This window comes from Mesoplodon bidens (genome assembly GCF_964165515.1).
Source record: "Mesoplodon bidens genome assembly, chromosome: 2".
Taxonomy (NCBI): Eukaryota; Metazoa; Chordata; class Mammalia; order Artiodactyla; family Ziphiidae; genus Mesoplodon; species Mesoplodon bidens.
Window position 1 is genome coordinate 2,233,341 of NC_138177.1, and position 13,271 is coordinate 2,246,611.

Genomic DNA, 13,271 nt, shown 5'->3' on the forward strand with positions numbered 1-13,271 from the left:
GAATAACTAAGGGCAAGCCCTGGGTCCAACTGTTGAGACAGGGAGGCCGGGAAAGAGACAGACTTGGTCTGGGCAGGGTGGGGGGGTTGTGTGTATGTGTAAGGGTGGAGGTCCGGGAGCTGCCAGACTAGGTAAGAAGTGCCAGGCCCAGGGCTCTTGGCCCTGTAATCTCTCCAGATGAGGATCAAAGCTGGCTTGTCTGCAGAGCCACGGAGAAGGCCAAGGGGGTACAGAGCCAGAGGAGGCGACTTTCAGGACCTGGGGCTGTGGGATAAGGGGAGAAGGTGTACATGTGAGCAGACCCCAGAGCCCCACCCCAGGCCACCCTGGAGTCTGGCCCATCTGCCCCTGAGCTCCGCACCGAGACTCCCAACCTGCCCCGTGATACGTTTCTCCATAAATCCCCTCGTACGATAAGGACTCCCTCAGCTCCGAGGCTGGCCTAGGGGCCCGCTTCTACCTGGGGCCGAGGTTTGGGGGGGACCCTGGGGAGAGCTGACCTGCCCCAGGCTGCAGAAATATAGGCCTGACTAGTGGGGGGAGAAGGGGAAGGGATGGCTGTTAAGAAATGCCAGTTGGCAAAGTTGAGATTGGGGAAGGAAGCCAAGTCACGTGGTGCATTTATTTAAGACCCTTTCAAGCCCCCAGCTCTGAGCCCCCAGCCCGAGAGGAGCCCTCAGTGTGGCCTAACCCCCCTTCCCCTTTATCTTTGCCTGGTTTCCTTAAGCTTCCTTCCTTAGTCTGCTAGGGTGGGGATGGGGGCTCTGCCGGTTCCACATCCATCCCTGGACATTGCAGGGTCAGGCAGGGGCTGGAAAGGGCATGGGGAGCACCAGCCAGGGGCCCAGGGACAGTCAGATGGCACCCCTGCTCTCTCCCTTGGGTTCTCTAGCTGCAGTTATTCCCCTGGATTCAGGCTCCTCTGAAGTCTTAGTCAGTGTCTGTCTAAATTTTGAATCAAGAGAATTGGTGGTTTGGGACAAAGACACTGAAGACAGAAAAAACTGAGTGAGGGTGGGGATGCCGTGCCTTCAGAACCCCCCTTCCCCGCCCCCTGCCCCGACTCTGGCGGAGTCCAAGCCCAGTCAGGGCCAACCAGTGCCCCCTGCGGCCCCTCCTGTCCAGTTCACAGATCTGGGAAACTGAGGCCCAGGCAGGGCCTCCTGTGGCCAGTGGAGACCTGAGAGTCCTGGTGGCGGGCTTCTGCTGCAGAAATAGGGCTTACGTCATCACCAGGAAGTGCAGTGTGGTAACCGCAGGCCCCGGAAGTGTGCCCCCCACCCCGCCCCAGCCGGCCTGCCTGATTGGCTCTCAGCTTTTGAAGACCTCAGAGAGGGGGGTGGGGGCAGGGGCTGAGGAAGTGGCAGAGGTGACATGGGCCCGGCACCCTTATTCCTACAGCTCTGCGGGCAGAGGGCAGGGCTGGGGCCCACGAAGTCGGTTACTGGCTGGGTCATGGGGCCCCATTTCTGTTTCTCCTTCTGGGCCTCAGTTTTACCCACTGTAGAATGGGATCAGCGCTTTGTTCTGGTTTGGCCATTTGTGAAGAGGAGCGGTTTGGATGCAGTAGAAGGTGGCCCGTCCTTAAAGGGTGACTCTTGAGAAGCTAAGTGTGAATAAAATGTTTTAAAAATAAGCCCTTACAGTGTATCTAAGCGGTGTCTCTCTGGGTTAAGCCACAGTGACTGTTAGGTAAAGAGAGGAATTCACCTCCAGCCCTTGGATTGATTGATTGATGGTTGATTGCAGGAAGCTCGCTGTGATGGAAGGACTGAGCGGGGAGGGAGGGGCTGGGCGCTGCCGTTTCCTGCATGCTCACTGAGCGCCAGGTGTCACGCCTGCGTTGTCCCACGGGGGCCCGCGAGGTGGCGATGTCACGCGCATGGTAGAGATGGGCACAGGCTCACAGCAGTAAGTGGAGGCGTCTGAATTTGGACCCGGGGCACCCTTGCTTCCAAACACGTCCTCCTCACCCTGCTCCATGTGGCCTCGTCATCCGGCTGCTGATTCGCTCTTTCTGGGCACCTCTGTGCCTCTGTTTCCTCCAGCCCTTTCCGCACGTCATGGCCGTGACCGCGAACGCGGGAAGGTACTCGGGGAGGCACACAGGGCTGCGCAGATGTGGCAGGTGAGGCCGGCTGGGCCTTCTTTGTGGGCTGCCTGTCCCCACGTGCTCCTCGTTTGGGGGAGTCCCCCCCCCCCACTGGGTGGGAGCCGCCTTTCTCCCTTTCCTGAGATTCACGCAGCTGCCCCTGGAATTTGTTTTCCTGCCTGAGTGCCACCTCGCCGCCCTCTAGGGAAGTTCCAGGACAGCCAAGTCTACACCCACCCCCACCCCCACCCCCAAGTGTCCTTGGGCTCCCATCTCTCTCCTTTAACCTCTAGCCCAGCAGCTCCTTAGGAGAAGGCGGGGCCCTGAGAGGCTGCTGGGCTCCCTGCTGGGGCGGGGATGCTCGGCCTTGGCCTTGACCCCGGGGGCTAATTCTCTGTCCTAGGGGGATGGGGCCGTGGAGTTCAGTGGCAGGGGCCACGGAGCCCACAGCACGTGGCAGCGCTGTTGGCTGCAGTGTCCTGTCCTCTGGAGCACTCCCTCTCTCCCCTCGGCTGCTCTGCAGGTGGAAGGGATTGAGGGTTCCCCATCCCCAGACCCCCAGATGCCTGAGCCCCTATCCCTCTGCCATCCTCGGTGGAAGCCCGCCATCAGAGTGGTGGCAGAGGCCACCAGTCCTTCCTCCAGGCCGGACTGGTCCTTCCTGAGGCTGGAGTTAAGGTGCCCCGAGGAGAGCCTGGCCGGGCGGCTGGGGACCAGGGCCAGCGGGCTGGGGAGAGGCTCAGGCCAGGCGCCTGTTGCTGTGCATTCCTCAGCAGGGGAGTGTCCCCAGGGCCCAGTCCCCACTGAGCTGTCCCCCACCAGATGCAGATGCCGGCACAGCTCTGGGCTCTGCCGCGTCTCCTGGGAGGTCATGGGAAACCCCTGCCAGATGCCCTGGGATGCCGGAGCACAGCTGAGCGGGCTTCCCTGAGCTGGAAACGCCCTCTGGCCAGGCCCTGAGCTGCCACTCATAGGCTCACAGTCCTGCAGGCTCGAGTGGCCAACAGCAGGCAGGGGCCTGGGAAGCTCAGGATCGGAACTGGCCACCCTCAGCCCCTCCTCACTCCAGCTCCTGCCCTCCCAGCCCCTCTGCCCGCCTGCTTCCTCCCCCGTGCCGGCTTCGGCCATTCTGGGGGTGCCTGGGCCCAGCTGAGATCCCGATGCCCTGGGGGGGTGTGGATAAGACTCCCCGCACCCTCCCCCATTGGACGGCCTGTCCGGGCATTCCTCAGAAGTCAGTGGCCAGAACCCCGGGATGAACGGTGGGGGGGTAAGGGCGTCCTCCGGAGGGAGTAGGGTCGGTGTGCAGAACCCCAGGTCTCCTGTAGTTTCCCTCTGAGTGTCTGCACCACTCCCTGCGCTCCCGGGAAGATGTGTGAGGGCAGAAGTAGGCAGAGGGGGCTGACAGACCCCTTTCCCCAGGCTGAGCCCTGTAAACCCATGCCCTTTGACCCCGCCGTACAAAGCCTTCTTGTTTGGGGGTTCAGAGCCAGTCTTTTCCCTGCGGCAGCCTCAGGAAGGCTGGGCTGGGGAGGGTCTGGGAGGCCAGGAGAAGGGCCGGTGGGAGGACACCAGGGTCCTCTGGCTGTCACGGGGCTCCCCACACTGCACCCCTGCAGCTGAAAGGGCCAGCACCCCAGGCTGGACCTGCCACCCTGCTTCAGAGAGGACTGGCCCCCACGGGAAGACGCTTTCTCTGCGCTAAGTCGGCTAAAGCCCCCCGGGTGTCTGGGAGCCAGACTCCCCAGAGAGAGCAGGGATTTTGCTTCCAGCCGCCTTCCCGGAGCTGGCAGGCTGCCACGGTGGGAGGAGGAGGGGGAGGAGAGGACGCCTGGTAAAGTGGGTGCGGGTGTCCTCTTTCTGCGGCGGAGGGAGGTGGGCGGCGTGCTCACGCAGGGAAGCAGCCTTCTGCGTCCTCAGCCCCCTGCTTCCCCTGCCCAGGCCTTGGCTTTCTTCACTACAGAATGGGAAAATGCTTCCCCAGCAGACAGCTCTCAGCCCTGCTGGCAGCTGGCAGCAGGATCATCTTTCTCCAGCCCACCTCTCTCCGCGCCAGGGCTGCTTAGAGGGTGAGGCCAGACTGGGCACAGTCAGGCTTGGTTTGAATTTCACCTCCACCATTAGGGGTGTGTGACTTCGGGCTTGCTCAGATTCTCCTTTCTGAGCCTCAGTAGAGAGGGGTCTTTACACATGACATGTGTTCATGCATGTAAAGGAGCTCCACACATAGGTTCTCAAAAGATATTACGTACTGTCCTTATCAGATGAGGCTCGGGTGGTATCAGTGACCATGATTCCAGAGGAGGAAGGTTGCACAGCCTCCCGAGCTCCCCTTCCCAGGGCTCCACAGCCTTTGCAGGCAGGAAGTTCCTTCTGCCAGCTTATCTGAATCCCTCCCGCTGTAGCTGATTTCCCCTTTGGTCTGGCTGTGTCACTGACGGGGATGAGGTGATCCCTGGCAGGTCATGGCATGGCTGAGTGGTTTGGTGTGCCAGGCAGACAGGAGGTCCTGGGGCTCCTCTCGGTGTCCCCTGCCACACACACACACACACACACACACACACACACACACTTCCACGACGGAGGCCACGACAGCCCAGCTCCAGATGAAGCCAGGCACGCCGACTGTGGGCTGGCCTGAGGAGGGGAGGCCGTGAAATCTGGGCCACCCTGGGAGCAGCACACCCCGAGACGGGGCGCTGGGCGTCCTTCCTTCTCTGGGCCTCCCTGGGCTGTCCCACTTGCCCAGGGGCTCCTATTCAGGGTTCCAGAAAGGTGTTAGGGGGTCCTGAAGGAGAAAAGAACAGATAGGCTTATATCCCTGGGGCTTTTTCCAAAAGGACTAACTAGTTACATGGGTGGCCGTGGCCATCTGAGGGGAGATTCTAGTCCGGGTCTGTGGTTCTTCTCAAAGACCTCAAGGTGAGGCCTGAGAGGGTGTCTCCCAGCCTGGAAGCCCCCAGAGTGACATTACTCACAGGTGGGCAGCTGCATGCAGGCTGGTTCTCCCTCCTTCTGCACTGAATCTTCAGGCCCACAGCCAGGAAAGATGGTCTTCCTAGAAGACGTTGTTACTAATTAGCTATGTGACCTTGAGCTGCGTTAATTTCTCTCTGAGCCCTCGTTTGTAAATTGGGGCGGGCGGGGGGATACCCTCCTTAGAACGTGTGCAAAGTGTGGTAGGTACAGAGACCAGCAGAGAGGCATCTTGCTCCCTAAGTGCGGGGTTATTACCTACTGGGGAATTGAGTCAGCAGAGATGTAACGGGGTTCCAGGTACCAGCAGAAAAGGGTGTCAGGAATCAGACCGTACACCACAGCTGTAAGAATCTTATGGGATTCTGGAACAGTTCTTGGTTACCTGTTACCTCTTGGAGAAAAGTAAGACTTCTTCGAGGGGAAAGAGCCTGGGGGCCGCATCCCTAGGAATTTTGGGCAAAGATTTGGGGGCAGGTCAATGAGGGAGCAAAGGAAGGACCGGAGGCAGCTGATTGGGCAGGACGGATTTCACCTGAGAAGCTGAGCGACACCCACCGCCCCTCCCCCAGCCCAAGGTTACTGGGCGGAGCCCTGGGCGATGATTGGCCGGCTTTGTGCGATGTCACCGAGGACGGGGTGGGGTGTGGGGCTCCGGCCGGCTACCCTTTGAGGGAGGGACTTTTCCTCCTGGGCGGTATCAGCATCCCCGGGGCCTGCCTGTCTCCCCTGTCCGCTCCTTCCGCCCTGTGCCGGCTCCCCGAAGAGCCCAGGGACCGCCGAGCTCAGTGGCTGCCGCAGGCCTGGGCTCGGGCTGGCGGCCTCTGTCCCCCGCCTGGAGCACCAGCCCGTGAGGGGGCGGCCACGAGCGCCCGCAGTCCCTCTGCGCCAGCGTGTGTGGACAGATACTAAAATCACCAGCCACAGCACCCCAGCTCCCGCCCCGTTGCGCACCGAGGACCCTGGGCCAGATCCCGCCTCCGAAGCGCTAGCGCCGCCCCTTTCTCCGCGACCCCGTCCCCGCCCCCGCCCCCTCCCACCGCCCTCTCTGCGGGTTGCCGAGTGGCGAGTAGACCGGTCTCTGTTCTGGGAGATTCCGGGCCTTTCTTAGTGGGGCCGTCCGCCCGCCCTCCCCATGCAGGACCTGGAGAAGGGATGGGGGAGGTTTTGGGGGGGATGGGGCTCGGGGTGAGGTGCCCGTGGGTGACATTCAGGGGGGTCTCTGGATAGAAATGATACTGGACGTTGGGTCCACAAAACTTTGACAAAAACAGGCAGCACGGTTTGCCAATTTGAGTTTCCAAACATTGCATTAAATCATGATTTATCTTGATTACTGAGTGAGTTTTTTTCATGCTCCCTTAAATTTTGCACTTGAGGCGAATACCTCACTCACCTCACCCCGGCCCTGCATCTGGTCCACAGCACCCAGCGTCCATGGTTTATTGGCAAGACCCTGGAACCTGGTTCCCACCGCTGACCTCCCGCCCGCGCCCCAAAGGAGGAACAGGGCTGGGAGTGGTGCCATCCTGCCACCGTGCATAGCCGGAAGCAGCCTCCTTCCCCTCATCTGGGGCAGTGATGCTGGCGGAGGGCCACTAGCTCTCAGGGCAGCCCACAGAAGTGACCTCACCCCAGGCGGGGCCGGGACAGGAGCTGCCGGAGGGAAGGGCGATGGAGTTCTTAGAAAGTTAAAGCTGGGAAGAGGTCGTCCAGATGACACAGGAGGAAGCGGGGGCTCCTGGACCACAGGAGGAGGGGACAGGGGCTTGTCCAGGGACCGTCTTTATCTCCTGTCTTCAGGGCCTGGGTTCAGATTGTCCACTGGGCAGCGTGTGGTGGGCAGGCGCCCCAGGATGCCCACCCCCGCTGGACTGTGCCCTGAAGGCTGGGCGCCGGAGCCCAGCCTGGCGCATGTGTGAGCCTGTGGTAGGACTCCCCCGGGCTGCCTCCTACCCCTAATGGTGATGCGTGGAGGAAGTTTATGTACCCATCTAGACATTGAGCTTCCCGGGCAGGAGGCAGCTGGACAAGTGGAGAACCCGCAGGCTTCAGACTCCCAGCTTCCCTGTATTTACTGTGTGTGACTCAACTGCTTCAGGCCTCGACTTTCCTCTCTGGACAGTGGGCGTTGAAATCCCTAGCTCATCACCTCTCTTAAGTGAGGTGGTCCGTGGCCGGTGCCTGGCCCAGCACCTGCACATGGAAAGCATCCCTGCAATCTTCATTGGCTCTGCTGCCATCTCCAGTTACTCATTCAAGGCCCATTCCTGGGACTAACACGCTCCCCTCCTCATCCAGGTCAGTGGCTTTGGTAACTAGTGACTCACCCTGGGCCCGTGTCCTCTGTCTCCCAGCTGGTACCCCATTCTCTGCGTAGCAGTACTCACCCATCATACCTGCCAAGCACACTGGTGCGTAGAATGGGCCCCCAGCCAGAATGGGGCTGGCTCTCTGACCCCAGAGGACCCCACACCAGGATGTGCCAGGCTCTGGAGGGTCCCAGGGTGAATGCCTGGCTGACCCCGTGACACCTGGGGTCCCTCCTTTACGCCCTGTCTCCTAGGCTGCTCTTCTGGCCGCCCTCTTGGTCTGGGGGCTGGTGGGTGGGGCGGAAGCTGGTCCCTTGTCAACCGGCTCTGCCCGGCAGGGCTGCTGCTCCCCTCCCCGCTCCCACTGGCTCCCGGGACCCTAATTCGATTTCCTCCAATCACCAGCATTGCCATCTGCTTGTGGTAATTAAATGGTGTTTGAACTGGATCCAGAAATCCCATCGCAAGCAGCCCATGTGGCAGGGAGGGCGTCTGTGGGAGCTGGTGCCGGCCAGCAGAGTTGGAGGGGCCTCAGAGGCTGCCCCCCGCCAGGCCCCTGGTCCCCCTGGGAGCCCTGGACACCCTGGGCCCCCCGGGCCCGAGCTCCTGATTGCCCGCCTGAGGCCCGGTCCCCTCTGAGGTCACTGGCTGGCACGCTGGGCCCTGCCCCTCAGCCACGTGAAGCACAGGAGCATCGAAGCAGCAGAGCACGCCCCGCCTGGCCTCAGATCCTGCTGCCTGTGACTGGCCGGGCACCATCCATTTCCTCGTCCACGGTGGGGACCACAGCGTCCCCCTCGGTGTGGTCGTGCGTGTCGGCTGCCACCACCGGCGGTCCAGGTGGGAGCGCTGCAGCCTGGGCATCTTACTGGCAGGTCAGGTTTCTGGTCTGCAGGTGCAGAAAGGATGGGTGGAATCCACAGCTCCCTTCCCAGCCAGAAACCAGTCTGGGGGAGACTGAGAAGCTAGATTCTCACTTCAGCCTGGCCCGGAGCAGCTGGATGGGGGGAGGGGGTGGTAGCCTCCTTGGACGTCCGGACCTGGCAGCCTCCATGGTGTGAGGACCTGTCCACACCTCAGGGGAAAGGCTGCTGAAGGAAGGCCACCGTCCATGGGTGTGGACTGGACCTGGGGTTCTAACCACCTGCTCCCCCGGCCTCTTTAACCCCCTCGCGGCAAAGTGCAGGTAGCAGGCCCAGGTGAGCACCTCACCTGGCCTGCAGCTCTGAGGGGCCTCGGGGGCTGGACAGCCGGGGACAGGGACAGGATGGCGGCTTGGAGGGCCCGCCTCTGCGGCGAGGCGCCCCAAGGTCCTGGACGCCTGCCGGCCTGGCCCTCGCACTCTTTTCTTCTCTTAGTAAATGTTGGCTTAGGGAGAGGGATGCTGACAAGCAGTTCATTGTGAGAGGCCGGCAGAGGGGCTGGCTTTGTGAGCCCATGAGCGGCGGAGCCCACCCCCCGCCTTACTTTGGGCATCAGGAGGTGCTCCCTGCCAATCCCGACATACACGCATGCTCACTGACTCCCACTTGGTTGTCATGGGGACCTCCTCCGGCAGTGGCCGCTTAGAAGAGGGGAAGGGGCGGCGCATGGAGACGGCCCTGTCCAAGGCTGCGCCCCCCCTTAGCCCTGATGCCACTTGCCTTCCTCTTTACCGGGGTGCCCCCAGGGTCTGGGATGTGGCCCCTCCTGTGGCTGGTGCCCCTGCTGGAGGTCCCTGCCTTTCTCCACCTTTTGCCTGGACCTGCTCTGCAGGGCTGTGCCTAGTCTGGTGGCCCCCTTGGCTCCCTGAGAGGAAGGAGCTTGTGCCTGAGACTGTTCCTCCGGCATCTCGTAGAGGGGGGCGGGTCCTGAGCTGGGGGTCCCTGCAGACCCTGCAGGCCTGGGCAGAGACGCTGGTCTCCTGCGGAATGGAGCCCCGGGAGGAGCAGCCAGGGCTCGCCCTTCCTTCTCCTGCCTGGTCTTGGGCTTTGCCTCCCCAGAAGGGGGCCAGCTGCCTTCTCTCCCCCGCTCTGTGACAGACTCACACGCTCCAGTTGGGAGCATGTGCTTAATGTCAGTCAGACCTGTCACGGTCCGTTACACAACCTTGGGCAAGTCATTTAAACTCTCCCAGCTTCTGTTTCCTCCTCTGTAAAATCAGGCAAATAATACTTACCTCGCCGGTTTACGGTAAAGAATACATGAACTCATTTAGGTAAAATACCTTTAACATAGATTGGATACATGGAGTGCTCATAAAATGTTAGCAGCTGCTGCTTTGGGGGGTGCTACTTATTGTTAGCGTAGTATTACAAAGCTGCCCTCATCCTAGGTTTCCTTCCTTCTCCTCCCGCTTGTGGGGCAGGAGGGGCCTGGGGGAGGTGGACGCTGGGTGGCAGGACGGGGAGGACGGTGGCTGCAGTCCCCCCGCAGCTGGGTCTGACCCAGGACTCCCCCCACCCCGGGCAGGATCCGGCCCCAGCTGTCAAAAGAGAAGATTGAGGGCTGCCACATCTGTACCTCGGTCACCCCGGGGGAGCCCCAGGTCCTCCTGGGGAAGGACAAGGCCTTCACCTATGACTTTGTCTTCGACCTGGACACCTGGCAGGAGCAGGTTTATTCTACCTGTGTGAGCAAGCTCGTGGAGGGCTGCTTTGAGGGCTACAATGCCACGGTGCTGGCCTACGGGCAGGTAAGCTACCTCCTCCCACCTACAGCCCCTGCAACCCCGGGCTCCCCGTCTGATGGGAGAGAGAGCCACCCTCAGAGCAGCTGAGACGCAGCTGCAGTTTTGTCTGTGGTCCGAGGGTGCTGCTGCGTTGCTGGCTGTGGCTTTGGGACCAGGCCGGGCAGGGACCCAGGCTGGGAGGTAAATGAGGGGGACGCAGCCAGGGTGCGGGGCTCGCTGGCGCCCCCAGGGTGCTGGGTAACGCCCTCCTTCCATCTTTGCCAACGCAGACGGGAGCTGGGAAGACGTACACTATGGGCACCGGTTTCGACGTGGCGATGGCGGAGGAGGAGCAGGGCATCATCCCGAGGGCCATCGCGCACCTCTTCGGGGGCATCGCTGAGCGCAAGCGGCGGGCACAGGAGCAGGGTGTGGCCGGGCCTGAGTTCAAAGTCAGCGCCCAGTTCCTGGAGGTACCGTGGCCTCGTGGGAAGGCTGGAGGGAGATGGGGGTGGCAAGACCTGGAAGCTGGGCTCCCCGCCAGGGCCGCAGGCATAGCCTGGGGAGCCAGGGAGGCATCTGCATGTGAGGAGGTTCCCGCTGCTGGAAGTATCCCCGCCAGAGCCGGAGGACCACCTGGTGGGACACTGAAGGGGCTCCCTGCCTCAGACGGAGCTTGAGTCAGTGAGAACCTGTAGGATCTCTTCAAACCCTGACTGATTACAGCTCCAACACGTACCAGATGTGTGACCTTGGGCAAGTCATTTCACCACTCTGCAAAATGGGGGTGATGACACCTATTTCCTAGGGGTTTCAGGGGATGATGAGGAAGCACAAGCCCAGCACACAGTGAGACTCTAGTTCTCGCCCCTGCTGGCCTCTGCTGGGTCCTCCCCAGCCTCAGAGCAGCCTGCCCTGTCCCTTTCTGGTTGAGGTCCTTCCTGACCCTCTGAGCCTTCTCTAACCCCAGGGCAGGAAGGTCCTCCTGAGGGGCCTTTCTGGCATCTGGCCCTGCCTCTCCCTGGGAGGATGTCCGGGTGCCGAGCCCAGGGACCGTGGCAGCTAGGGGCTTTGTGGGTGGGGAGAGGGGACCTCTGGCCTGCCAAGGGGCCTCTCAGATGCATCTCCAGGAAGGCCGGTGGGCCTGGGTACTTCTCATGAGGCCCGGTGTCACCAGGCTCCTGCTCTAGCACACCTGGACCGGGCAGCTCCAGTCCCCAGTGTCCAAACTCCAGCCCACGGACCCCCAGCCCTGGGATGTTTGCTGGGTGTGGAGCCACCCTGGGCTCAGACTGCACCCAGGTTGTCCTCGGGGGGAGAGATGTGGCCCCAGCCCTCCCCAGGTCTCGTGTGTCCCCCCCCACACGCCCCGACCCTGGCCCCAGCGTGGCTCCCTCCTGGGCCTGCAGCGTGGCTGCTTTCCCCTTAGGGGACCTATACTGTAGACTTGAGGGTTTCTCTTTATTCTTCTAGACTTTTGCTTCTGATAAAGAGTCTGCCTCTGTGTGTGTATATGTGCATATATGTGTATGTGTGTGTATGTGTAGGCATGTGTGTGTGTCTGTGTCTGTGTGTCTGTCTGTGTGTATATGTATGTGTAGATGTGTGTAGGTGCATGTTTGTGTATGTGTGTAGGCATGTGTATATGTGTCTGTGTATGTCTGCATGTGTTCGTGCCTATGTGTATGTGTGTAGGTATATGTGTGCGTATATGTGTATGTGTGTGTATATGTGTGTGTGTATATGTGTGTGTGTGTCTGTATATGTGTTTGTGTGTATGCATGTTCTATGCTGTGTATTTCTATAAGCTTCCTCATCTCTTTGTTTTTTCCTTTCTCCATCCTTTTGCCATAGAGAGCCCCAAAGAGCAGTTCAGTACCTAGAAAACCCATGCCAGAGGGTGACCCACAAGGGGTTAAACAATGCCATGCGTCTGTCCCAGCAGACAGACAGACACCAAGGCCCCCACGTCTGCACCGGTCCCTGCCATTTCCTCTTCCCCTTCCTGTGGGGTATTTCTGTCCCTTTAAGGCCATCAAAGCCTCGGATGTCCGAGGGCTGTGGCCTCCCCCCTCCCCCCACGGGATTCTGTTGGCCGCTGACCGGCTGCCCCGTCCCTCCAGCTCCCTGCATGGTGAAAATGCCAGCAGGTGAAACTTTCCCTGCCAGCAACTCTAAACACAAGAGTCAGCAAGCCGGAGACCATCTGAAATGGGGTGATGCCCCTGGCCAGGCCACCTCCCATGGTGGCATCCCCAGACTGCCCTCCATCCCACATTCCTCAGTCCCCAGGGACCATAGGGATCGGATAGGGCGCTTCTCGGCTCTCCACTGAGTTCCACCCCCCTCCCTCCTGGAGCCACCCCCCACCCCCCTTTCCTGCCCTGTAACATCCCAGGCTCTGCCCCAACCACGGTCACATGCTGTTCGTCCACGTGAGGACTCGAGTCCCCTTGTCCCCACCAGGTCCTTAGCCCCCCACCAGGGCTGAGCGCTGGGTGCCACCTCCTTGGGGAGTGGGAGGGCTCTCAGGATAGCTCTCCCTGGGGCCCAGCTGCCCTACCCTGTCCAGGGGAAAGATCCCGGAGCCAGAGCCCAGAGAGGACCGGGGTGGCCAGGTAGCCTCCCAGAGCCTGGTTTCCACACCTGCAAAGCAGAGCTGGCCTGTGACACGAGAGCGAGCCCCGGGGGCCCCTCCGCCCCCACCTGCGCCCAGCGGCTGTCTTCCGCCCGCACAGCTCTACAACGAGGAGATCCTCGACCTCTTCGACAGCGCCCGCGACCCTGACGCCCGCCACCGCAGGTCCAACATCAAGATCCACGAGGACGCCAACGGTGGCATCTACACCACGGGCGTCACCTCCCGCCTCGTCAGCTCCCAGGAGGAGGTGAGCATCTGAGGAGCCGCCCGGGGGCTGGGGGCTGGGGGCCGGGCTCTGCAGCCAGCTGGTCCTCACGTCTGCCCTCCCCAGCTGATCCAGTGCCTGAAGCAGGGCGCCCTGTCGCGCACCACGGCCAGCACCCAGATGAACGTGCAGAGCTCCCGCTCCCACGCCATCTTCACCATCCACGTGTGCCAGATGCGCCTGTGCACCCGGCCCGACCTGGTGAGGAGCCTGTGGCGGCGTGTCGGAGGGCGGGGTGGGGGCGGAGCCCGGGCTCTGGGGGTGCGGGATCACCCTGCCGGCTTGCGGACCTTTCTTTTTCTCAGGGGGGGAGAACCGGCACATGCACGCAGTCA

The 13,271-nt window shown here is 61.5% G+C and overlaps 1 protein-coding gene across 2 annotated transcripts in view; it reads left to right on the forward strand.

The window, feature by feature from the left end:
- Positions 1-13,271, forward strand: part of KIF21B (kinesin family member 21B) — a 44,166-nt gene that overhangs the window by 2,557 nt on the left and 28,338 nt on the right. For both annotated transcript variants that reach the window (XM_081224614.1, XM_081224615.1), the window contains exons 2-5: positions 9,832-10,054; positions 10,321-10,503; positions 12,769-12,918; positions 13,003-13,137. In XM_081224614.1, the coding sequence (XP_081080740.1) occupies positions 9,832-10,054; positions 10,321-10,503; positions 12,769-12,918; positions 13,003-13,137 (691 nt within the window). The remainder of the gene's footprint in view (positions 1-9,831; positions 10,055-10,320; positions 10,504-12,768; positions 12,919-13,002; positions 13,138-13,271) is intronic.